This window comes from Onychostruthus taczanowskii, unplaced genomic scaffold (genome assembly GCF_017590055.1).
Source record: "Onychostruthus taczanowskii isolate IOZ18803 unplaced genomic scaffold, ASM1759005v1 scaffold36, whole genome shotgun sequence".
Classification (NCBI taxonomy): domain Eukaryota; kingdom Metazoa; phylum Chordata; class Aves; order Passeriformes; family Passeridae; genus Onychostruthus; species Onychostruthus taczanowskii.
The window spans coordinates 3,661,896-3,687,579 of record NW_024501015.1 but is presented as its reverse complement, the minus strand read 5'-3'; the positions used below and the strand labels follow the sequence as shown (position 1 = coordinate 3,687,579).

Sequence of the window (25,684 nt, the reverse complement as noted above, 5' to 3'; positions counted from 1 at the left end):
GGTGCCTGTGGTGCTGGATGTGGCAGCTGACTCTAATCAGTACCTTACCACCTTTCCCCCCACTGAGGGGGGAAAAAGGCTTTTCAATTTTAAGTGCTTTCTGTTACTCACTTAGAAAAGCACCCTACTAACTAAAATGATCTAATGATAACTGAATGCCCACTCTTTTTCCAGCAAATTGATGCAAGTACTATAGGAACATTTGATACTCATTGTACCAGATGAGCACATGGCAAACTGGTATAATACATGTCACAGGAAGAAGAGAAAGTCTAATAAGGCTGCAACACCAGGTAACTCACAAACCATCTTCTTAAGTTTAAATATAAATGTATAGATGGACAAATCTCTCACTCCTCATCTTTTATTGAAAAAAAAAAAGTTTTCAGTCTACTTTCTCCTTCAGTTGCTCCTTAGCTGATGGCACAAGTGTAAGAGGAATAAACATTTTCTACGATGACAAGATTCACCAAAGTGATGAGAATATTTCTCCAACTCAGTAGCCTCTGAACAGCAGGGGCTGCTCTCTGTTCCCAACAGTGCAGGCCCATATCACATTTATTGAATTATATGTAGACCATGTAAACACATGGATTAATCCAAATATGGATTAATGTTTCTGGGATGTTATTTTTATCTTCAATTATGGCAGAGTCAGATTCAATAACAGACTTTAAGGTGAAACTGACGTCTCACTAAAAGACCAGGAAACTCTTCAGAAGGAGACTTCCAAAAGATTCTTAAGTGTCAACAGGAAAAGGCTGTGGAGGAAGGGGATGTCAACAACTTTCCCAAATCCTTGGCTTAGAAATTGTATTTATTACAAGGTAAGAAAGGACTTACTGCTCACAGTACCAGAGGCTACCACTATTTGGGGGGGCAGGGGGTATGAAATAATTATTCTTGTCCATGTTTCGGGGCAGTGTATGTGTATTTCATCCTGCTCTTCTAGTGGGTGAGCCCACACAATTAGAGAGATGTGTCCTTGCCCCACAGCACTCCGGCTGACTGTAACAGGGGATGACAGAAGGAGGTTAGAGGGAAAAGAAGATGATGATGACAGAAGCAAAGGGTTTCAAAATGCCTTTTGTTAAATGGACATTTTGGTGCAGGTCTGAGGAAGGTTTGTGAAAGAGATGTAATTTGGGCTGCAGAAAGCCTCTGCATTAGGGGAAGAAAAGGGTATACCAGTTTATAATTAATGAAATTGTTTAAAAGTCGTAAGAAAAACAACATTTAAAGGCTTCTCAGAATCTTTTTATCATGAAACTGTTAAAACACAGACGAGCCTAGTGCGTGGCTGTTTTAGGGCACCAGTACTTGCTGATAGCAATGTATTGCACGTTCCTAGGAAAACCCTGCTTCTTTCAAGCATCAAGCTCTGACATGTCAGCTGCAATCTCTGTGAACACAAAACCCCCTTGGTGTTATTTTTTGTGACAAGCACGCTGTCCTATTTACATTCCAGAGTGAACAAACAAGGAAGCATTCATTGAAATAGAAGTACTCAGAAGGAATCTTCCTCTCATTTGAGGAAGAGGGATTGGATGAGACATCCCCTCTGGGCCTGCAGTGGCTACACAGGGGGCCAACAATGGCAGCTGGAAGTGGCACTGCATGGAACAGAAGCACAGACCTAAGCGTAGGCAGCAGAAGGCACAAACGTGGGGGCAAAGCCTCATCACAGTACTGTCCCCAAAAGGCAACTTTTAAAGGTCCATCAATCAGATTCACCCCTCCTGATGGAAAATAGAGCCTGTCATTAGAGTGGCAGCAGGTATGGCCTGTTCCCTTCAGTACCCAGGAAGCACTGGCATTATTTCATTTGTTTATCAGCTTCTGACACAGTCCCAGGAGCAGCTTTGTGCTTCACTCAGAGCAAGGGCCTGGCCTTTCCCAGCAGGGCTGCCTCTCTGCAGTTTGAGGATGAGGTGCACATGGATGTGGCAGCAGGTAGCCCCCAGGCTGTACAACATACCAGACTGATAAAAAGAGGGTAGAACTGGAGTATGCTGAAGTTGAAATGACTTCCTTGGGAGAGAGCTAGAGCTGGGCTTGAGGCCTTCTCAGCCAACCACAGAGACATTGTGCTTGACAAACAAAGTGCTTCACACCAAGGCGATTGCAGCAGGCTGGGAACTGGCTGGTTCAGTGTCTCTGCAACCCCTGTTTAAGGCAGAGCAGGGAGACACTCATGGCAAGGAATGTGCTGCATTACCTAGCTGACTATGTCTGAAACATGTAACTCAAGGAAAGGAGCCACTAACAAAGGGAAGGCCTTATTCCATTTAACATTTTAACTAATTCAATACGAATTTAGTACTTTTGATATTGTTCCTGATTGAGGTCTTCAAGTGTACAGGAGGAATCTCTGCCACTTAAGGACTTGAACTGTCCATGCAGATAATTAACAAACCCAATAGATTTTGTTGGTCTCCTAATTTCTTTGATGAGTTTTTCTTAAAGTTGGACAAAGAAGGTTCATTGAGGAAGGGCTCAGGTATCGGCCATTACACCTAGAGGTACATTCATGCCTTGCAAGACTAACCTTTCCAAAGACCTTTCTCCAAGGAATATGTCCTGGAATCCCCTAAAGCTCTGTAGTTTATGCAGCAGGACTGTGGAGATTTCCCATCTCGGCTGTTGCTGGCCAGTGCTGCTTTTGAGGACGTAGCCCATGCAAGCACAATCTTGGCTGAACAACCTCAGCACAGGATACAGGAGGAATTCCTATGATTGCTGCAGTCAACACTTTCAACTCAGGCTAAACAGGATTATGAGAAAATATCTTTCTCAACACAACTAACTTATTTACATAAACCACATAAAAGGTGTTTTTTTCTTCTGAGAAGAAATGGCAAGAGAAGGAAGTCACAACACAGCAGCTCTTCTATAAAAATAGTAAATACATTATATAGAACTGGGGAGGGAAGTGTGTTGACTCATTTGGAGCAGATTCAGAGGTTGTGGCCTGAATTATCCATACAAACATATCTGGCATTGCTGCACAACTAATTCTCTACAAGTGCTGAATTAGGCATCAAAAAAGTCTTTTAAAAGCTGACTAACAAAGCAAGTGTATAAAGTGAAAATATGCTGGTACCCATAAGAAAAGCAAACCATCAAAAAACCAGAACAGTTAATGTCTTTAATATAAAATCACTTTTCTTTCCCCCCAAGCAGCAGCACTGTATTTCAGGCGTATTACAGTTAATCATTGAGAACATCTTCATTAAAATCTTCAAAATAATTCAGAGTCCATCTCTGTACATTTTAGCTTATCAAAATGCACTGGAAAAAATACTATAATTTTCTCTTCAGCAGGTGTCGCTACCACCATTTCTCAAAGAAAACACGGTTTCTAGGAACACCAATGTTAGTGAGTAGTTTGGATATAGATTCTATCATTGGAGGGGGACCACAGATGTACCATGAAGTATCATTAGATACGTGTTTCTCTAGATCCTTTTCAGATATTCTTCCTTCTGGCAAAGAAAAAAAGTAGGAAATGAGAACAGAAATATTAATCATGAAGTCACTTCAAACATAGTGTCTGGTTAGAGGTATTTCAAGCACTCATTTCTTAAAAATGCCTGGCCTGTTCCAGGATAATATTGAGATTTAAGGCTTCCAAAACCATTTGTTTTTCTGGGGATTGAAATCAGTGCTTGTACTTGGAATGCAGAGGGTATTAGTCACTGAAGAGAAACATGGCTTACAGACAAGGACAATCCCAAATTCATGTGAAAAAAATAGGTATCTCTAACACAAATACAGCAGACACGGAAACATGCTGAACTGTCTCTTACAAGCAGTCAGCTCATCCTACATCAATCCCACCTTAAGGAAAGTAAACAGCATTTGCTTAATAGTTTCTGGAATAAAGTCTGCAGTGGGAAATACCCATGTGAAGTTTAGGATTAACAGAGGAAAAAAATACAAAGAGAAAAGTTTTCTGCAAAGTGGAATAAGTACAGAGAAACTGTTTAACTCGCATCTCATTTTGAAGCTTTAAATGTAAAAATGCTGGGTTATTATGCACAGCTTCATCCTGTAGGATGTAATCAAACTGGGGCTTCAGATAGGATCTCTATACAGTGCCATGACCTTTACCTGTAATGTGTGGCTGCAGTTCTTTACAGATCTGTGAGCGCTGTTGGGTGACGTGGAAACAACATGTGATCTTTCCAGGAAACGCCTTCATCAAACCAAGAATATTTTTCTGTAATGTTAAACACACTTGCTTACACCACAGGCCATTAAATCAAAGCAGATGTATGCACACAGTCCCAGAATGCCAGTGATTATTAGTGAGAACCAAGACTTTGCATTTCAGCAGTGAGAACCTGATGGGTGTGATTCCACAGGCCTGACCTGCACACATACACAGAATTCCCACACTTGGAATGCAAATACCCTGCCAGCTATGTTAGTGCTTTTCTCCTTTTCTGATATAGATTACAATCTGTAAGATTTGGACCCAAGATCCAGTTAGGTCATTTCCCAATTTCTTCCCTTTATGAATTCTCAGTATTTCTTCCTTCCACTTCCATAGGGGTTTTCCATTTAAAAAAACCCCTGCAGTATGTATTTACCATTAATTAAGAACTTTTTGAGTCTTGTCTGGTTTATCTGATAAGGTCACTAGACCCTTTAGTGTCTCATGTTCTCAAGTAAAACCAACTACCACGTAATGCTAATGTTATTTTTGCCAGAGTAGAAAGTATAAACTCATTTTCAGTTCCCTAAGTCACAGCTGTGGTAAGTTACCACCAAACCCCCAGTGGCTTCAGTTCAAATCAGCAAAAAAAGAATACGTTAGTCAGATGCTGTAGTTAGTTCAGAAATTAAGATTTAGCTACTGCCTAGATTCTGCATTATATAGGACACTGGAAATTCTTTAAAATATTCTGAAGTAAAAATAATTTCTAGGTAAATTTGCTCATTTTGTTAAGTGTTTGCTTGTTAACTAGTTACTACACTGAGTCTGCCCTGGGTTTCTTAATAAAAAAACCCAGAAAGATTCTACTTTGTAGAAAATCTGTTCCCGAATCCCTAAAAAAACATGGGATGAAGAGCAGCACATATTGCCAATGCTGTGCAGTGTTCCACCAGCACCTCTACTATTGACTTGCTGTCTTCGTACCCCAGTGCTGTTGATTCTGTAATTTGCACTAAGGATATTTCCAGTGGCTTAGCCTGCGACATGAGAGCACATCCACAGTGAGGATCAGACCCCACCGTGGCATCTCCCTTTGCCCTTGTCAGCCCATGCACAGCTGCTCCTTCAGGGACCATGTCCTCCAAACCATCAGTGATAACCCAGCAGGTCCTCCTGGAGATTGTACACATCCTGTACAGATGTTTGTCACAACAGCATAAAGGCTGCTAGAGATTGTATTTCCTCAATCCTCTGCACAGAAGTGAAGAATTTTGACAGTCATGTTCTGGATCTGAGGGACATGTGAAGAATGAAGGAGGGATATATTTTAAGCACTGTGCATGACACTTTTCTCTTTTGTCCCAGAAACTTTAGTGCAAAAGTTCTGCTGTTGCAAAACTCCTTAAGTGAATGCCAGGAATGTCAGTACTGGCACTGGAAAAACCTATGCATGCTTAGAACAGACTGGAAGATCAGTAGGTGGCAAAAGGAAGAGCAGATTATTCTGCTTCTAGCAACAAACAAACAGCTATTCAAAGAAAGCAAGTATCTCTGTATCTAGAAACATGATAGAAGTACAGACATAAAACTAGTGATGAATCCTATACACACAGTTTCTGGAATCATGACAGCTCTTCATCTTACAGTCAAAAGCTTTCAATACTTAAAAAACCCATAAATCATTTTGGATGCTTCTTCACAGAAGCTGTGCTAATTTGACCCTAAGATATTGTCAATAAACATTAATGGCAGAGTGTGACAACTGATTGTTAACTGCTGAGTAAATGTTGATGAAGTACTGCAGTAAAACAAGCAGTTTTAAAAGCAACTATAAATCCTTCATTCATACACTAGTACTTATTAGTAACTAATACAGTATCAGTAAAGCTCTGCTGTTATTTTAGAAAGTATTCCTTTGGATAGAATTATTCTTTTCTAGTCTTTACATTCCATTCAATACAATCTCTACTTAGACTGTGTGGTTACAGTATTACAGCACTATGCAGACTGTTAGTGTGTATATACATATATATATAATCTTTAGTATACTATCATGCTGTTACAAGATCATAGTAAAATGCAGGGATATAGTAAAATTCAGGAGTAATTGGCTTATCAAAAACAATGGGAGCAGATGTGTCCAGTAACAGGACAGTAACTTAATTTGCACACTGGCATAAGTAGTTAACAAAACATGGGATTTGAGGCAGGAAGTAACTTTTGTCTCTGTTTGTACAGTGTTTTACACAAAAGGACTCTCTGGATTTTGGTAACATTGTTATACACACTAGCACCTGAATAGGTGAGACCTGGTTTTTAAAAAACTTTTGATTTACCTTAAATAAGAGTTCACTGGTATTTTTTGCACTGTAGTACAGCTTCGCTGTTCCCAATTTGTGTCTATTTCCTTTACCCTCTTGGTATCCATGAAGATCTGCTATATGCAGCAGTATAGAAAACAATGGGTTAATTCCAACACCCCCTGCTATCAGCACTAGGTTTACTGGGGAGTCACCAGGCTGAGGATCAAAGAAGAAATCACCTCCCACTCGCAGAGCCACTTCTGAGTCAAGAGTACACTAGGATGGAAAAGAAGATATTTAATTTCAGAACTAAATGCAAAATTTGAAATCTTTTTTTTGCATCCCAGTCACAAGGTTTGCTGGGCTGTGATTTTTTTATTTTAATTGACCAGTGAAGGAAAAACAGAAGGACTTTAAAATATACACACACTTTCCAACTATCTGAAGCAACCCAGTGTCTCTAGGGATCTAGGTCTACTTTCAAAAGTTTCAGTCTTATGGTAAGGCAGGATGGTGACTCCCCCTTCCTATCCCCATAAGAGTTGAAAGAGGAACAATTCACACAGTTTTCCAAGAACAATATGTGGCTGTGAAAACCCAAGCTCAACATGTGAAATCACACTTCTACCCAAAACCAGCTTCATGCCAAAAAAGGCCTTCCTATGAGGTCACTGAAGGTCAGAATAAGTTGCATACACAGAAGGTTTTTCCATCCCCATTCCCTAAAATTAAAAACTACTCAGAAGTGAAGCAAGCATCCACAAGAATATTTCTTGCAGAATCACTTCTGCAGTTGCAGCTTCGGAGACTTAGAAGAAGAAAAATCAGGGGAAAATCTCTCTTACTCTCCACTTGTACGTAAGAAATTATTTTCTAAAGAAATGTGTGCAAGCATGTTTTTTTGATACATGGAAAACAAATGCTACAGCAAAAAAAAAATCCACTTGGGTCAGTATCTCCTTGGTAAACCAGCACTGCATCCTGTCTGAAGGGTGAAGCTGCAGTACAGAGAGGTCAGGTGAGTTCTTCCACATCACTGCATGCTGACAGAACTAATAAGAGCACTTAGGCCATATATAGGTTTTAAAAGACAAAATTAAGAGGATAGGAAAACCAAGGAAGGTGGGAATGGAGGAGAGAAAAAGAACTGCTGAAAAATTAGCCTAGAGAATGAAAACACTTCCTCCAAAGAATTCTTTTCATAGCAGGAAACAGTAAACCGAAACAAAGGGAGTTCCATTACTGAAGGCTGCACAGACAGCTAAGGTACAAACGTGTAACAATTCCACCAGGAGCAAGAAGGATGCCCTTGGATGCAGGTACTGCATAGGACACATGAGTTCCTAAGATAGTAAGCATGGTCATTAAAAACACCCAACAACTTTCTTGCTTTTCTTAATTATTGCAGAACTATTGTCTCTCAAGTCTACTGTAGGGCAATGAGCATTCATTATCTGAAACTGATTTCTCTCTCCCTTGTCATGTACACTGCCAGGCTTTCCCACCATGTTTTACTCTGGTCTAGAGAAGCACAAATCCACGTGTTCCTGATCCACGTGGCCTAAGGAGAACACAGAATATGGTACCCTTTCAGGAAGTAAGCAGTTTTAGGGAGAAACAATCCCACATCTGCCCCCTTAACCAGCCACAGTTCCTCAAAATCGGACATGGGATTTGGGAAGAATCTCTCTTAACCAGCAGTCTTCCAGATACTTCCATGCTTTGGCCATGACAATGATAACAGTAAGTCAGTATACAATAAAAAATAGTAAAATTCTGGAGTAATACCATGAGAAAGTGTTGTCCTTTAGCCTAGTTTAGAGACACAGCTCAGGCAGATCAGTGAAGCAATCAGTACATCACATGGATATTTTTTAAAGAAAAGGCTACATCTTACTCAAGTTATATAAAGTACATGGTGCTAAAATTTATTATTTTATATACAGTAATATTAAGAAATAAATACCTCTAAAAACACAAATACAGTGAGTACATTAGTGCTAACTATTCTCATACCATCTTTAATCTGAGATAGCAACTTCCTTTCAAAGCAACTTTTAAACAATTAAGTACCAGTTTTGTCACCATATATACAACATTTCTGAATTCTAGGTTGCTATTTTTTTCTGCTTGTTTCCTGAAGAAAAGCATGCACTTTTGTTTAGCTAGAAGAGTCCATGTATACCCTGGAGGTTTCTCCATGGCATTAGATTTGATGTAGGTTACCCCTTAACTAAAGATTTATCCTACAAATTCCACCAGAAAACTCAGCAACAAAAACTGACTTACAGCAGCAAAAATTCTTAAATAGTTTCCAGAGACTGTGAAAAGAACAAAAGTTGATAGGACAGATCACTGATGAAACATGTGACTCATCTGACAAACTAAATGGGGTAAATGAGGAACAAAACACCACGAGGCCAAGTCTCAGACTTTACTTTTCATACAGCAGAAACCGAAGCCTTGTGTTATATCTTTATTACAAAAATATTGTGTATTTAAAAGAATACTAGAGATATTCTGAAATGTTTTATCAATTCAGAAGAACTGATCTAAGTATCTTCCTTGGCTCCCCTTTAATAATCTGTATCTATCTGTGATTGGTCAATGATTCCCACTTTATATTTGCAGAAATAGTCAGGAATTATGGAAGGTTATCAGAGGTAACTTTGTAATGTGTAACACTGCCTGTTCTCAGGGATGTAAGTTAGAACAGAGGTTTTTTAAAAATTCATTAATTCCAAAGGAGTGAGAACCCTTATATACACTAACTACAATACCACTTTAAGTCCACGATAAGCAGAAGTGGTGTCAAAAGATCACAGTAACTGTATTTCCATATAAACATCCAATTTCAGTCCCTTACTGAACAAAAGGTTTTAAGATTTATGTTGTATCCAAAATGCTTGAAGAAGTCAACGTGAATTTTGCAGTTAATAGCACCAAGTGGTCTAAAAACAAACACCACCCCCTTTACCTCAAAAAAGAAAAGAGAGCAAGCCCAGTCTCACAGTTAATTTCATTTACCTCAGTGTGAATCCAGTGAGCAGGAGGATGAACAGTGTGCTTTACTGCCAGCTCTAGTATTCCTTCTCGTTCTAACAGGCCAGGGCTTGAACATATTGAGAATCCCCCAACTACAGATACTCCAGGAATAAAGAAATCGACCCTAAAAAGAGATCAGACAGAAAAGTTTAAAAAAGAAGCCAACAACCCCAAACATGGACAACAATAGCCAAAATAATGTGGCTGCCTTTGTTTTAATTATCTTTCCTTTACAACATCTTCATTTCTATAACATAACTTTTCCAAAAAGGGAGTTAACCTTGAGTAACACCATTTCCTTAGAATGATTTTCTTCCAGAACCATGTAATCATGTTTGCTAAACTAGAAGGTTTTCAAACCATTCTGCTTTTAACATTAGATGTCACATTTCACAACAGACTAGAATTCTACGTGTTTTAAATCAATTATTTGCATATTAGAACAAAAACATAATCGTGGTCTGATAGAGTAGCTTAATTCCCACTCTTTTTGATCTCTTTGATGGGCTCTTCAATTTTCAAACATAGGAAGATTGGCATTCTAATTTTAGGGAAATTACTTTATATTAAACACTTTATTTTCCTGGGTAGATGAAATATCTGAAATAAAACCAACAGTATGTAAAAAAAAATCCCATTTATGAAACCCACAGCTGGCAGCAGAACTGCAGCTCCCTCTGGTGGCAGATACCGCTTTTTTAGGTTATAGGAAATTGAATTGGAATAAATTCCTACTTTTTTTCCTTTCTGCTTAAAAGCAAACCATGCATGAGTTTGTACAGATAAGAAGGCAACATGTGGCTAAGCTTCTGCAATACCAGCCATTAGAGAGTATGGAAGGCAAGCCATTACTATAGATGAACTATTCATTCAGTCTCATAAAAGTAAGGCTTTGATAAACCTTGATGTGGCTTCCAAATAATTATCAGAAAAAAATTACAAGTTGGTTTGTTATCTGTCACCTGCCGTCCTCTGTGTTCCGTAAATCTTTAAATGCTTCTGCTTTCCACAGCACTTAACAAAAGCACTGTATTTCACAATAAACCAAATGCCTGTAACTAGTTGTGCTGGTCCCCTTAGGAAACAATCACACTGATAAACAGTGCCAGGTACTAGAGAACCATTATTCAATTCAAGCCTGGGTTAGGCTGGCTCAGTATTAGTTAAATGAGGATGCAACAAGAAATACAGACTGACTGCTACTTCACAGGTATTTTCTTTAAACAGCAAAGCTGTATTCTTCACAGATACCACAAATACTTGAGAAAAGAGAACAGCACTTTGAGTCGTTCACCACTTTTTCAAGAAAAAAAATCTTGTCTGCTTACTCCACCAAAAATTCACCCTTTGAAGAAAAAATCTCCTTTTCTCAAAGGATGCATACAGTGTAATACAATTTTTAACTTGATGCTTATAATAACTTAATGATGCATAAAGATACCTGGCTGCAAAAGAATGGTCTACAACCAAAAAAAAATGACCAGCCTATTTCAGTGTCCTCAGCTTGTGCAGCCCTGCTGCCCACGGGGTCCAGCTTTAGTGACAAGTCAGGCTCTGGCAGCTGAGATGACTCTTGAATTGCAGTGTTTATCCTGCCAAAGAACATCTCACGATGCTACTGAAGCTCTTTACCTCCCTCTGGTGGAAAATAATTTTCCTACTTAGATGAACTTAACGAAAAATATGAGAATTTATGCTGTAAAGTCACAATTTACATTCAAGTCAAATGTTCTCCGTGGCATGTAAGGGAAACCTTATCCATGCCTGGTGGGGAAACACACAAATATTGCAAAACCTACATCAAACATGGTTTTTACCTTTCCCAAATACTAATGCAGATGTATTTTTTTTCCCAAGTACATAACTATGAGAGATTTCAAGGCACAGTTTACTATCTTGTAGTGGACTAGCTCTGATGGCTTTTCTCAGCCATGTAAGGGAGGGTGAGAGGGCTCCTGAAGAAAGCCTAAGAGAAAAGAGCAGCAGAAGGGAAAAAAGTGAAGAAAACCCACAAGGAGAGGCACAAATAGATGTAAACTAGAGATCTCAGGGTGTTTTTTTTACTCCCCTCCTTTTAAAATCCACCTAAACCATATCTTTAAGAAATGAGTAATAATTACCCATTGCTGGAGTGAGAGATCAGAAACACTAAAACCATAAAGCTACTTCTTCAAAGTATTTGCAACATGCATATACCTCAATGCGTGTTTTAGTAAATCAAAACGTGTAACAGCAACAAGTCTCTTCGTTATTATTTGAAGTCAGATAAAGACCAGTCAGTATTTGCCAAAGTGCTTGCAAAACAAATTCACTTTTGCTTCTGAAAAACTCAGTAATTAGAACACTTTCAGGAAATGTAAACATTTTAGTGACAATCTTTGACTGTAACATCTTACTATAGCAAATCCTAACAAGTTAGCCTTTTCTACCCAGGAAAATATGTTGCTCACCAAAATTGCAACCTCAGTTTATAGATACAAGTACAGAGAAGTTGATGTGTACCTTACAAAATAGCATTAGAACACTTTCAAGGAAGAAGAAAATGAAGAAGAGTAATTATAATTAAAGCTTTCAGTTTCCACATGATAATTTCAAAAACATTTTTGGAGGGTAAAAGTACGTTGCAAGTACTGGCAAGCAAGAATTTAATACGAGTCACTGCACATGTGCAAAAACTGCAGCAAATTACTTCACAAACAAATTATTGCTAATCAGCATCTTGTGTTCTGGTTCTAAATTTAAAAGCCAGCATATTAACACTCCATGAGTAACATATGCTGCTAGTATCCTAGCAGCTATACTTTGATTTCAGCAAAACCACTTTCAGATGGCCAAAGCCGATAAAAAGTTTAAGAACATACAAATGTCCATTGCCAAAAGCAACTACTCCTATTTTTAAATTAATTTCTAAGAGAAAAAAAAAGTTACTGAGTGAGAGTATTTTTAACAAGGAAGAAAGACAAACATGAAAATCCACTACTGCCCTGGGAAAAAAAAACAAACCTGTAAAATTGTTTAAACAAACAGCTAATTGTTTCAAAGGCTTAATAATTCAAAGTTTTTATTTTCAAATTTGTCTATTTATATTAATATATTAATCTGATGTAACAGGCTTAATTTTCAAAGTGGAAACTTCAAGGGGAAGAAATAAACCAAAATGAAGTAACTTGCAAATTTAGCAGTCTCAGCTCCACTGTAAAAATAACTAGTAAATAAAACCAGCCTGCAGAATAAAGTGCAGTGAACTTCAAAGTACTCCTGAAGAAACATGGTAATATAATAAACCACAGGAAAGCACCAAAACACTATAACTGAACATTTAAAGAATATTCACTTCTGCCCTTTTGATAGTAATATTAGCATTTTTTATAACGACTGTTTAAAAATTATGCCAAATATCAGCTCTTTGACAGAGCATCCAATAAGAAAACATAGTATTATATAAATTAACAACTTTTTCCAAGGCCCAAGGATCAGAAACCTTTCGTCACTTTGTTATAGTGGACTTCTCCTAGTAATTTCCCCCTCAAATATACCAGAAGATCTTACCATTGTCCTGCTTTGAAAGTAAAATCCTTATTTGCAATTGCCAAACGAAGCCTTTTGACTGTCTCTGATTCATTGGTGATTCCACACACTTTTGCTTGTGTAATTACCTAGCAAAAGGAAAAGAAGCCATTGTGATATGTAGATATAAGTTACAGAAAAAGCACTCAAGAAGCTGTGCATGAGACATCCATCACTTCCCCATGTTACCCATGGCATTTCATTACCTACAGCACCAATATTTTTCACTGAGGTGATGAAACAAAAATGGATTCTAACCCTAGAAGTGTTCAAGGCTAGGTTGGATGGGGTCCTAAGCAACCTAGTTTAGTGAAAGGTGTCCCTGCCCATGGCAGGGGGTTGGAATTGCATGATCTTTAAGGTCCCTTCAAGCCCAAACCATTCTATGATTCACTTAAATAGTCATGGAACGGAGAACAGTGTTTGTACTTTGCAGTCTACCATGCCTGTCACTTTTTCTAAGATTATATATACACAAAGTTACTTTATTTCAGCTGAAGAGAACACAGCTATAAAGAGAGGTGATTGCTAGTTATCACTGATTAGGTTCTTCACACATCTATAAAAGACACACACTCCTGCATCCTCCAGCAACAAAGACCTCTGCTATAAAGACAAAGGATACTTGTAAAAAATCAGTTGCAGGTGAAGTCCCAAGGACAATTCTGGATCTAGACTGATATAAGTAATTAAATGCATTACTGAAAGATTATGCATTAATGTTAATGCATCAATGAAAGAAAAGCAACAAGCATTGTGTTACTGCATTTACCCCCTACACCCCCATATGACCACAGGGAAACCAAGACACAAGGTCTCATGGCTGGTTAACAGAGCAGATTTTATTTGGCAGCCACATGAGAGGGAATGTCAGAGCCATAGTTAATGGCTCTACTTTTAAGGAGTTTAAAAAAAAAAAGATGAAAAATGAAAAGCAGACTTCGCAAAAAGACCCATTGTGGATGAGTACCCCACTTAAATTCTTTGATGCCCATCAGTGCAACATGGATTTTCATCCCCTTCCTACCCTTCCTTTTCAGGTTTTTTTGGACTATAATTATTAACCTTTTTTCCTCTACAAAGAAAGCAATGCCCTAAGTATTTTCCGCATAGAGCAATACACAGATTTTACTGTTAAAAATGCTGATGTCACTTACCACACAAGGAAATACTCAAAATACCACCACAACTCTACCATTTATCATTTGTCTAAGATCAAACAGATAAAAAAAATTACGCAACTATGCTGTAATTTAAAACATATGTCAGGAAATTAATTTATTCTTAAAGCAACATCTGAACACGTTCCCTGTCCCATTAAACAGCAGGACATTTGCTAATTTAAAATTAAGTAGCATGGATTCTTGTTCCACTTTAGCAGACACTATTAAATGAGGAATGCAGTCAGTCAAAGTTAACAAGAGAAATGTCAGATACATGACTTCAGTGGTTGTTCTGATGGAGGAGTGCAGGAAAAGGACATTAAATTTGGACTTCTTAAGTCCCTCCTTTACTCTTCAGTACCTTCCTTAATTTGTTATTTAGCTGAGAGAGCTGCAAGAGTACTGGAAATTTAATTCTTAATTGGTGTAAAGTTCTTTCAAAAATTAAATTTGAGTCAGGCATTCAGCCAGTATTTTGGACCATCACCGGGTATCCAACTGGTCAAAGCAAGGCTGCAGTGAGAGGAGGGCACAGGACTCTGGATTTTGCAGCTGTATTTCAAGAAAGCATTAGTCACTTGTGCTGGTCCTTCACATCATCACTCTTCAACAGGCAATGTTCTGTAGCACCACACTAATGTAACACAGATTTATGATTCTTTCATCTTTTACAGGACTGAAATGGTCAAATAAGGCAATATTGGCTGAGGGAAACCAACTGCTGATTATACGGAATGTAAAACCAAGCAGAGGCTTTAAAATAAACTGATTTTAAAGCGGTCAGAAATAAAGCAACAAAGAATAAATCAAGCATTAAAAAAAGAAACAGCATAATCCTCTGATATGCAGAGAATGTGCAGTAGCAAGAACTGAGTCCTGATCTTTCACCTATCTCATACAGCTTCCTTCTCTTCCTTGTGCCTTAAAGTTCCCTGCACCAACCCTGAGCTTCCAACACCTCACAAGGATCCATTTTCCACGTATTTTTCAGGTACTGACATTGAGCAGAGAAAGGAAGCAAGTCAAACAATAAATATTAAAAAACCCCATGGTTGCAACACTCAAAAGTGCCATCATTTTTTTCATGTCAGAAGCAAAGGAGAACATGCATCGGTCTGTGCCTGTCTCTACATCCGTTTTCTCAGGTAAACAGGATCCACCAGAGCAGCTGGATGTCCACAAGCAACACCGGTCTGTACTCAGGGAAGAGCTGGCATTAGGTGTGAACAGCTGAGCTCCGTGGTTCCCAAAGCTGGCTCACAGCTCTGGTGACAGGCAGAACCAGGCTTCATTTGTCTCATGCATCTACAGCCCAGGTCAGACAGCGCTGAATCTTCTCTCTCGGGGGTTACCTACATATCCCCTGCTCCCAGCTTCCTCTTGGGAAGAATGTGATTTATTCTCCACTATAGTTAGGGAAAAACAGCAGAGAAGGACTTCATGTACACAGGCTGACAGATGTGTGGTATGTGTGCATCTACTTTAGTTTATTTCAGAAAGGAAATATCTGTATGAAGTACAACAGTATGTTTTCCTCTGAACATAATGAAAAAGAATGCTTCCTGCTCAAAACTGAGATCCAGAATAATCACTTCTGGATTGATGGAGAACAATGCTATATCTTCCTTGTATTTATGAATTAAACTAGATAAAATTGAAGATAATTTATAATCTCTCCCTTCAAAATGTCTACAATTTTTGCCTTATTCCTATGTTATAAAAGGACATTTTCCACATTTTAAAATCTCAAACCTGAACCAGAATTGTAGAAATCCATAAAAATTGAGAAGTCCGTTTAGAGATAAGGGGTATCCACATACTTTTGTTATGCATAACTTATTATAATGCATAGTTGACCAGAAATCTATTAAGTTTCTTGTCCAACATAAAGTAAACAGCATCATATCACTGAAAAACTTTAAAACTCATTACATTTCACCCATCGAGCACTAAATATGCTAATTTTATACCAATAACAAATATAAAAAATGAGGAGAAAAAGAAGAAAACCAGACTCCAGCAGAAGGCAAAATGGAGCCTAAGAATCAAATACTGTTATCCAATATAATTATCTTTGCAGCAAAACAAAAAAAAAAAAAAATTACTTGCATCCCAAAGAACAGAACACTAACCTCCTGTCGAAAATTATTTGCTGTCCTCTCTAGATGATCCATTTTCCTTTTTGATTTTATTGTGCTGCAAGAAAAAGCAAACAAAGATAATTGTCATTTTGACAGCTGTGCTACTGTCCCTTACTGATACGAATTTCTATTAGCATAACAATCTAGTGCAATCCAGACTACAGATGACATAAATCTAAATAAGAATTAAATACAAATATATAATTGGGAGTTAGATTAAGCATTTATAGGTCTGTAGTAATTTGTCAGTTTGATTTTGACAGTGTTACATGGCATTCTCTTAAAAAAAACCACAGAGGTGGATAACCTACCCGTTCCCTGTGCAGTAACAAGAAGCAGAGTGTCTCAACACCCCCAATGGAGAATGAGAGGGAAAAATTCTGCTCTGAGCACCTCTCAGTAATTGAGGAACGGTGCAACCCACATAAATAGTAGCACGAGCCATGATGATCAGGCAGTCTTCGGAATCACTGGTTCCTGAAAAAAAAATTGTTAATATTTGTTAAATGAAGCATTCAGTGTTTGAAATGGCTTGTTTCCAGCTTTTATTGCCCTTAAATCAGAAAAGCCAAAGCTCAGCTGGAGCTAAAACTCCCAACAAAGTATAATGAGAGGGAATTTTAAAAGCATGAAAGTTTCATAAACAAGTGAAAATGTGCATCCTTCAAGTGAAGGGATGTTATGCCCACTCCTAAAGGTGAGGGTAACTCAGGTTTTTGTTAATAGATTCCTTGGGGCAGATTAGAGTGAAATGACACTGAATGACCAGTGTTTATTAATATATACATATATGCATATATATATATATATATACACACAAATATATATAATGCAGGTTTGTTGTAGAACAATTTGGTTGCAATGAAAATGAGGTACAGAACCCTTTTAGCTATTATCTATAGAAATTAAACAATATAAAACTATAAAAGAATCATTTAAGGAAATATATACAGAAAAGAAAAGAAGAGGAAAGGATAAGCGAAGATAGTGGAAAGATACCACAACCATGGATCCAGTGACAAGAACTGATTCTTGCAATTTCACTTAGTCAAAGTGATGGCTGGACATTTGATCCATCAGGGGTGAGGGAAGACCAAGAAACATAGATTTCAATGGGTTCAGTATGTTCAGGTTAAGGTGGGGGCTCCCAGGCACCTCCCTGGGGGAAGTTTTACACTGTCTGTTGCAGCACTGGGGATCATGTGCAGTGGTCTGGTGGAAGGCCCAGAAATGAGTCTGGGGGCGCTTTGGGGTCTTTGATGGGTTATGACACCCTCTAAGCCGTGACAGCTGCCTCTCATCCAGTGTAACTGAGCCAGTTCTGCCCCCCAGGAAGGGATGAACACCTTCAGGCCCAGCTGTGAACACGAGTGTCCTGATACCTTCCCTGCGAGGGGAGATTTACAGCTGGCCCAGCTGTGGAAGGGAGGACACTGGCATGATAGACAGCATTACTCCACCCCAGCAGCACCTGCTTCTCACTGGCCTTTCCCTTATCTGGCTCAAACCCAGCTTGTTGCTAAACAAAGGTCAGTTTGTTGTGGTCATCCTCTGGTGGTGGGTGCTAACTCTCCCTGCACCTGGGCTGCTCTTATGCAGATCAGAGAATTCCCACCACACACCCAAACCTCTCCTCCTGCCCTTTGGTCCAGGGGTGCAAACCTGGCCTCAGCAAAGCCCCTGCAGCTTTTCCAAATGGGCAATTGCTTGAGCCATTAACCATCAATGTTTCAGTCTCTCACAAGGCGAAGACCTTGTCAGAGATGATATGGAAAAGGCTGAAGTACTCAGCATTCCCTGTGCCTCAGCCTTTCAGGCAAAGTCTGCACCCAGACCTCTGCTTGTACCAGTGGTAGTTGGGAAGGACAGGGATAAGTAGGAGCAGGGCCAGCACCTGCTGAGAGACACTGGATGCACTCAAATGCACAGAGCCAGATGGGTTACACTCAAGGTTGCTAAGAGACACAGCTGACATGCTTGTCAGGCAAGTGTCTATTACCTATGAAAAACATTTATCACACAGTCTCCAACTGACTGGGAAAAGATTTACACGTGCTCATTTTTAAGAGAGGCAAAAGCAGTGCCTACATCCAGTCAGCACCATCTCAGTATCTGGAAAAATGCTCAGAGTTTGTCCCCTTAGCTGGGTGAAAGCTTAGAAAGCAATCAGGAAGATGTGACTCAGATTTACCAAGGGCAGGTGACGTTTGATAAATCCAAACAGCTACCGTGATGAAAGGTCTGGTCACGCAGCTAAGGGGACAGGATACAACACACCTTGAGTGTCCTGTGGCTCCTGCCACCAGCCCCTGAAGCACACACACCAGACCAGATGGATGGCTGGAGTGGCTGAAAACTTGTCAGGGCAGACATAATTGAAGACTTGATGGCTTCAAGTTTGCTTCACTTGTTGGCTGGAACAGTTAGGAATAACCTGGGGCTGATACAGGTCAATATATTTATCACTAACTTGGATGATGAGACAGAAGGTGTCCCTGTTCATGGCATGGTCGTTGGAACTGGGTGATCTTTGAGGACCCCTCTGGGCATTCTGTGATCAGCAAACTTGTGGATGATACTAGGTAAGAATAGTACAGCTCCCCTTGAAAAGGGAACTGTGAAACTGCAGGGCTGGAAAGCAGAAGCCTAATGACAGAGGTCTGCAGCTGGGACTGGCTTAATCCAGTGTGAACAACTGTCCTGTTCCAAGCACAAATTCTGACTGGATGGTGCTCAGAAGTGCCTTCCAGCCAACATATCTGTGATTTTAAATGTTCAAACAATATTCATGTATGAAAGATCAAACACTGACTGTCCATTCCCTTTCTAGTGGTAAAGGAAAGGTTCTGGATGGAGAATTTTATAAACTTTAATTAAACCTGTTTGTTCACAGGTTTATTTAAAAGCACATTAATCCCTCACACTTCTATGTATTCTACATAATACATCTCTAAAGAGTAAAGAAAGTGAAGGACTCTCATATTCACTGCAGTGGAAACACAGTGGGAAGCTTCAAAACCACACTTTCAAACAGCTATGACAGAGAAAGCTAAACTGTTATGCACAACATTCAAGGTTAGTCAGAACTACCCTTCAAGTGTAGGAACAGGTTCATAGAGAGCCAAGAGATATTTCTCATTCCTTGTAAATCTGCCTTTATTTTTCCTAAAATGTTAGCATAACTCTCTATCATATAACATCACCTATCAAATTATATTTATCCCCATGATGCAGTCCATTGCTTCTTTAAAGCATTAATATTTTACTTTCATTTAAATATATTTACATGCATTCTTTTAAGGCGTGTAATTTATTTTCAAAATGTTTTTCATCTCCAATCCCTTGAAATGGCACTGATCCAGCTTGTTGATAACTAATCAGGCCAACACTCTCTAGGATTTCACTAACAGCTGCACTGGATGGTCACTTAGTAATCTGTCCTGTTTGTAGTCTTGTATGAATGAAGCAGAGCTTCCATAAATTAGGCTGCTCAGAAATGGAATACATTTACAGTCATTACTCAAAATGCCCATTTTCAAGCATAAGAAATACTTCCTGCAGCTTTTAACTGTCCATAATTTTTAATAGTTTTTCAGCGTTTAATTCCACAGCAGCTTGCAACTTTTAAAAATGGAATTATTGAAGTCTTCTACCCCCAGTGAGCAAAATTACTCCAGAATTTTTTTCCACAGCATCACAGAGTACTTAAAGTATACTTAAGTGTTTAAGCAAACACTTTAGTACTTTCTGCATCAAATGTGTAGGCGACATTGACAACAAAAGTATTAACAATCTCAAAATATTTTAGGACAACAAAATACACATCTAATGAAGTCCCATTCTTCTACCTTGGCATATTATATGTAAACTCAAAGTGCTCAAAAATCAGTTTCTCAAATTAATGAGATCACTTTAAGATCTTGAATCTTTCTTATAGCACATCATGGTTATAGACATCTACATCTCCAACCAACCTGAAGTTCAATATCGATACATAATATTGGAAACAAAAGAAATGTTAGCCTAATTTTATAGTCACAGCTGAAAGACCCTGTTGATACAACTGCTTGAAGGCTGAGTCTCTATCCTAAATTAGAAATAACTCTTGAACCATAGTTCAAGAAACTTCTTCCATCTCTACTATCATCACTTTCCAATCATGAAAAACACAATAAAAATAATTTGCAATTTTTACTCTGCAACCAATGAATTCTTAAATGTCTTTTAATGAGTTCTGGTTCTCCCCTACCACACAGAAGTGTGACTCATGCCTTTACAAAATGTGAACATCTTTTCCCCCATCTGTCACCTCTGTGATTTTTTTTCACTCATCCAGCTCTTTGGCAATTCCCTGCCCGCCATGAAAGCGCTGTGCTTCAGCTTCCCAGGCTCCTGTCAGGTGGGATGTTCTCCCTTTATTCTCACCTTACCCAAGACAGTACAGGAACAGCCACTCCAAATATCCCCTTTTTTCTCCGAAGTTGGAAGGGGCCACAGTGGGTCCTATGGTCCAACCTCCCTGCTCAAGCAGGGCCATTTGAGAGAGTACAGTGCACAAGACTGCATCCAGATGGTTCAGGAATATCTCCAGTGAGAGAGCCTCCAGTACCTCTGGGCAATCTGTTCTAGTGCCTGGTCGCTCACACAATAAAGTTCTTCCTCACATTCAGGTGGAGCTTCCTGAACACCAGTTTCTGTCCACTGCCTCTTGTCCTAGTGGTTGGCACCCCCAAGAAGAGCCTGACTCCATCCTCTTGACACCCACCCTTTACATATTTTATAAACCTCCTTTCCTCCATGGAATGAAATGAGCACTACTTTTCTTGACTTCTTCCTCTCCTGACCTAAAACCAACGAGCCATTCATTCTCCATTCCCTCTGATCCACTGGCTCTGGGTTGAGTATCTGTTGAGATATATGTCTGCACCTCTTCTGACCCACAATCCCATGTCACTCTCTGAAGGGAAAACTACTTTTAGTTCACCCGCATCGCACTTAAGTGCAAATTACGAGGTAGGTTAATGCAAGAGAGTGCAGAGGGGGGCAGCAAGGGTACTGAGGCAAGCGGCACAGGAAGCCTTTTTTCAAAAGCTATCTCTCGGTAAAACACTCCTTTAGACAAACAGTCCTTCCTGCAAAAGTAATCAAAGAAAACAGTTTTCTCCCTTTTCCCAGGACTGAGGGGAACACGGTGAGCGCTGGTAGGAGGCGGGTGAGGCGGGGAAGAGGCGGCGGCAGCCTGTGCCCAGCTGGGCCGGGGCGGCACTGAGGCGGCCAAGGGGCAGGGGAAGCACACGGCTAAGGGGCAGGGCAGGGACAAGGGCAAGTGGCAGGGGAGGGACCAGGACAAGGTCGCAGCAGTGCCCGGCCGGTCCCCCGCAGCCCCTGGGATCGCAGGGCAAGACGCCAGGGCTGGAACCGGCAGCGCCATCGGCCGCAGAGGGCGGCCCGGCCACCGCTTCCGACCGGCGTGCGGGGCTCCCGCCGTGAGGAAAGGGCGAGCCAGGAGGACGCGAACGCGCTGCCCGTCAGCCCGCCGGCCCTCACCCTCACCCTCCCCCTCCTGTCCCCCCACTCCCTCCTCCCCAGCCGAACCCTCCCTGGGATCCCGGGATCCCCAGCCCGCTCCCCACCACCCCTACCCGCCGCCGCATCACGTCACGGGGAGCGCCGCCCTCGTGCCCCGTCAGGCGCCGCCTCTTCCCGTCCGCCCCGGCCCGGCTCCGCCGTTCCCTGGCGGCATGGCCGTGTTCCACGACGAGGTGGAGATCGAGGACTTTGAGTACGACGAGGAGACCGGGACCTACAGCTACCCGTGCCCCTGCGGAGACCGATTTCTCATCACGCGGGTGAGGGGCGGCCGGGTGGGGCTGGGGGGAGAACAGGGTGCTGCGGCCCGGGGGCCGGGCAGGCGGCGGGGCCTGACCGCTCTCCCGGCCTTTTGCAGGAGGACCTGGAGAACGGCGAGGACGTGGCCACCTGCCCCAGCTGCTCCCTGATCCTGCGCGTCATTTACGACCAGGTGGGTGCGGAGGGAGGACAGGCGGACACGGTTCCAGCCGGGTCCCTCCGAGTCACGCTTCGCCGCCCCGTGTGGGAAGCGCGGGGCAGCGTTAAAAAATGCCTGGTTTGGAGCTACATCTGCTGCCTGATCTCTCGTTTTTCTGGTCTCCTCCTGCCGTGTTTGGGCTTAAAAAGACGCCTCTGCCTGTTGGGGCAGGATGCAGACGGGATGAAATCAGTGATGTGAAGAGCTCCTGTGGCTGACTCCAGCAGCCCTGGCAGCTCTTCTCGCCTCGTAGGCGCGTTACGGCTTTTGTGTTTTGGGAGACAGATCCGTGCTATAATCACTCTGTTTTCTAGCCTGGGTGTATGTGATGTTTGTGAGGTAGAGGAGATTAAAAAAAGAATGTAAATCGCCTAAATTCCTGCTTGCTGTCTTTAGGAGCAGTTCATGCGGGATGAAGTCGTGGCAGAACCTTTGCCAAACAAGGAATTGGTCAAGTGCTGATGAATGCATCGTGGACTGTGCGGCTTTGGGATGAGAAAGTATGGGAATGGTGACTGCAGAAAGAGTTGTGCTTCTTCGGGAAGTGCGTGTTGCTGTGGGATACAAGTGCAATAATTGTCTGTCTTCTTAACAAGAAAGAGAGTTTGCTGGGACATTAAACACATGAATGCGTTTTGTTCCAAAGGGTTATACTTAAAAAAAAAAATAGAAGTTGGTCTATGTATTCCTCCCGAAGACTTGAGGATTATGTTCCTGATTAAGTCAATACACAGAAGAAGAACGTGGAGCTGGGAAATGATAACATTTAGTCTGGCAGTGGCTTCTTAGCCTGTGGAGAAAAACTGGCTTTATGTGGGTATATGAGGGTGTGACATGGCACAGAGAGCTGAAATGTTGGGAGGTGAGATTTAGGAATCCATAGAACACAATGCCATACAGAGTTAACACAGTGCAGCTTCTCCCAGCTTGTGGGCTCATGTACGTTAGCCCATACTGAATATCGGGAGAAAACAAGAGACCCAGAGCCAACATTTACCCAGTGCTGGTAAATTGTATGTTGGTAAATTGACTTTACTCCTGTAAACACAGGGAAAGTGCATTGTCTGTGTATCTGCACAGACATTGCATTGGGGCAGATGTGTTTCTTAAATTGCTTCTGAAGTTGCTTTGAAAGAACCTTGGTAGTTGTTACTAAATGCCTCTGACATAACAGTGATACACGTTTGAGGGTGTTATGTGAAATGGAGTCAACCTTTTTTTTAACCCCTGCACAGCTGCTAAGGTGCAGGACTGGAAGTTGAAGTGGGTTGTATTTTACCCCTATATTCTCAACAACTTTGTGATTTGACTGTTGCAGTAGATATAAAATGGGCTGCAGTTCTTTGTGCCATCTGTAGTAAATTTCTCAGTCTTTCTTTATTAGATTCTGTCACTTTTAGGATAGGAGATGGATACATTTCACTTAATTAATAAAGGCATTTTTTAGGGTAGAAAAGAGTCATGAGAACATACTCCACATTGACTCCAAGACGGCCTCTTGAATTACAAGCGACTGCACTTGAATATTTACTTAATATTTACAGTCCTGTGTTTTAATAGGATTTGACATCTGTGAAGTTAAATTTGGGGAAAAATACCTGTGAAGAGTTTATGTAGCTATTTTGCTCCAGGCACTAAAGATAAGCAAGTTTTATTGGATTCTTGCTTTTAGTTATTTTTGTTCTTACAGCATTCTGTGAATGTTGAAGATGAACATTCTAGGGACTTTAAGAAAAGGAGTGGGAAAAAACCCCTTACATCTAGTTGGAAGTTTGGAATGCAGTAAGCACAACCCAGAGTGTTTCCATGCCTAAACCAGGAGGTGGCACTCATGTTCCTTTGACATATGTGCTTAAAAAAGTAAATGTTGTGGTACTTTGGTTAGCTATGCCTTATCAAATATTTATTTTGACTATTTAAATAAAGATGTTTAAGATTCCATCACTGGTTATAATGGGCCATTACTTATCCTGTTTCTGCACCAGCCATAATGATTTCCAGAGGTCTTGAGTTGCTGCTGTTGGGTGATGGTAGTGGAGGTTTTTCAGGCTGGTTAATAAAAATAATTTCAATCTATGAGTAGATGCTGTAAAGCAAACTTACAGGAACCCTGCCTAAGCCCCTGTTCAAATTTGTGTTGCATAAATACCTTCATGATTTTTCCACAAGTATTCTACATCAAAGGAATTGGAGCAATTTTCAAATGCAAGACCAGGGAATGTATGCTCTGATCTAATGTATCAAAGTAAGTTGCCATGTGTATCATCTCTAAAAGTACACAGATTTTGCAGAAATCATTGACCTGATGTTGTTATATAATGAAGGTCAGGCCCTTTCTGACTTAGGAAACTTGTGTAGAGAATTATTTGTACTCTATATGGTTAAATTCCAACATGGTTGTAAAAACCATGAATCAATTAAATTTTACTTGGCTTGTAACAAGTAAACATGGCATGTAACAGGTTTTTAATTGAAACTTAGTAGTGTTTCCCACTCATCTGAAATACAGGTAATGGCTTTTCAAAAACTAATTTTAGCAGAATTAATTTGTTCATTACATCAGTTGGGACTGTCAGGGCTTGAAGTTTCTTACCTGGTGTGAATAGGGTCCAAGTTGTGGAATGCAATTTACGTGCACATTAAAATTACTTGATCACATGGTGTATGTATGTAAAGCTTTAACAAAGTGTTTGCATACCTATGTGGTTTTTATTGTGTACTTATGCATAAGAACAGAAAGATGTTGTGGCTGACTTAGAAAAGGATGTGGCCACATTTGCCCACTTAAATTCCTTCAAACTCTTGTCTCATTGCAGGATCTCAAGACAGTAGTTGACATCCCCTCCAAAAAGGAGGCAAAACAAGCATGGGTATCATGTTTCTCTCTTTTTGTTGCCCTTTGATAATCTGAGAGACATTTAAAAACTGTTGAGCTGTTCTGTTGTTTTCCCTTCTGCTCTGCAGAGATGAGCTCTGGAGCAAGAGTTCATCCTTCATGAAAGCTCAGTAATGCTGAAGCCAAAGTGTTGCCCGCTTTTGTCTTTTATTAACTTGCAAGAAGCTTTTCATTCCAGTGATTGCAGTCATCTTTTAAAAATATTCTTTCATACTGTGTCATTCCAGAACACCAGCCAGGGCAGTGTGAGTAACCCATCAGAAATGTCCCTTGTCAGGAATTCAGTCACAAGGTTTCCTCACAGCACCACAGGCTCTGGCCCATCACACATTACTTGTGTATTACATGCTCTTACAAA

General features: G+C 40.4%; 2 protein-coding genes across 4 annotated transcripts; one reads left to right on the top strand and one right to left on the bottom strand.

Annotated features, from left to right (window-relative positions):
- Positions 1-3,134: 3,134 nt before the first annotated feature.
- Positions 3,135-22,157, bottom strand: OXNAD1 (oxidoreductase NAD binding domain containing 1). Of its 3 annotated transcripts, none has more exons than XM_041411452.1 (9): positions 22,024-22,157; positions 16,693-16,858; positions 16,373-16,436; positions 13,060-13,166; positions 9,493-9,634; positions 6,705-6,741; positions 6,499-6,599; positions 4,114-4,222; positions 3,135-3,485 (listed from the first exon to the last, which is right to left on the bottom strand). In XM_041411452.1, exons 2-9 carry the CDS (start codon positions 16,824-16,826, stop codon positions 3,331-3,333), a joined length of 849 nt encoding a protein of 282 aa, XP_041267386.1. In that variant the 5' UTR covers positions 16,827-16,858; positions 22,024-22,157; the 3' UTR covers positions 3,135-3,330. The 3 variants fall into 3 exon arrangements, with proteins under 3 accessions (XP_041267386.1, XP_041267387.1, XP_041267385.1); XM_041411453.1 differs by having other exon boundaries at positions 6,499-6,596; XM_041411451.1 differs by having other exon boundaries at positions 6,499-6,741.
- DPH3 (diphthamide biosynthesis 3) lies at positions 22,053-24,371 on the top strand. The gene is made up of 3 exons (XM_041411455.1): positions 22,053-22,230; positions 22,329-22,403; positions 22,827-24,371. Exons 1-3 carry the CDS (start codon positions 22,123-22,125, stop codon positions 22,890-22,892), a joined length of 249 nt encoding a protein of 82 aa, XP_041267389.1. The 5' UTR covers positions 22,053-22,122; the 3' UTR covers positions 22,893-24,371.
- Positions 24,372-25,684: the final 1,313 nt, after the last annotated feature.

Excerpts from the sequence above, each read along its gene's own strand:
- OXNAD1 (XM_041411451.1), bottom strand. The coding sequence starts at position 16,826 with ATGGCTCGTGCTACTATTTATGTGGGTTGCACCGTTCCTCAATTACTG. Across the intron at positions 9,635-13,059 it reads ACTTTCAAAGCAGGACAATG|GGTCGATTTCTTTATTCCTG; the intron begins GTAAGATCTTCT and ends ATCTCTTTTTAG. Across the intron at positions 4,223-6,498 it reads CCAGTGAACTCTTATTTAAG|AAAAATATTCTTGGTTTGAT; the intron begins GTAAATCAAAAG and ends TTAACATTACAG.
- DPH3 (XM_041411455.1), top strand. The coding sequence starts at position 22,123 with ATGGCCGTGTTCCACGACGAGGTGGAGATCGAGGACTTTGAGTACGAC. Across the intron at positions 22,231-22,328 it reads ACCGATTTCTCATCACGCGG|GAGGACCTGGAGAACGGCGA; the intron begins GTGAGGGGCGGC and ends GGCCTTTTGCAG. Across the intron at positions 22,404-22,826 it reads TGCGCGTCATTTACGACCAG|GAGCAGTTCATGCGGGATGA; the intron begins GTGGGTGCGGAG and ends TGCTGTCTTTAG.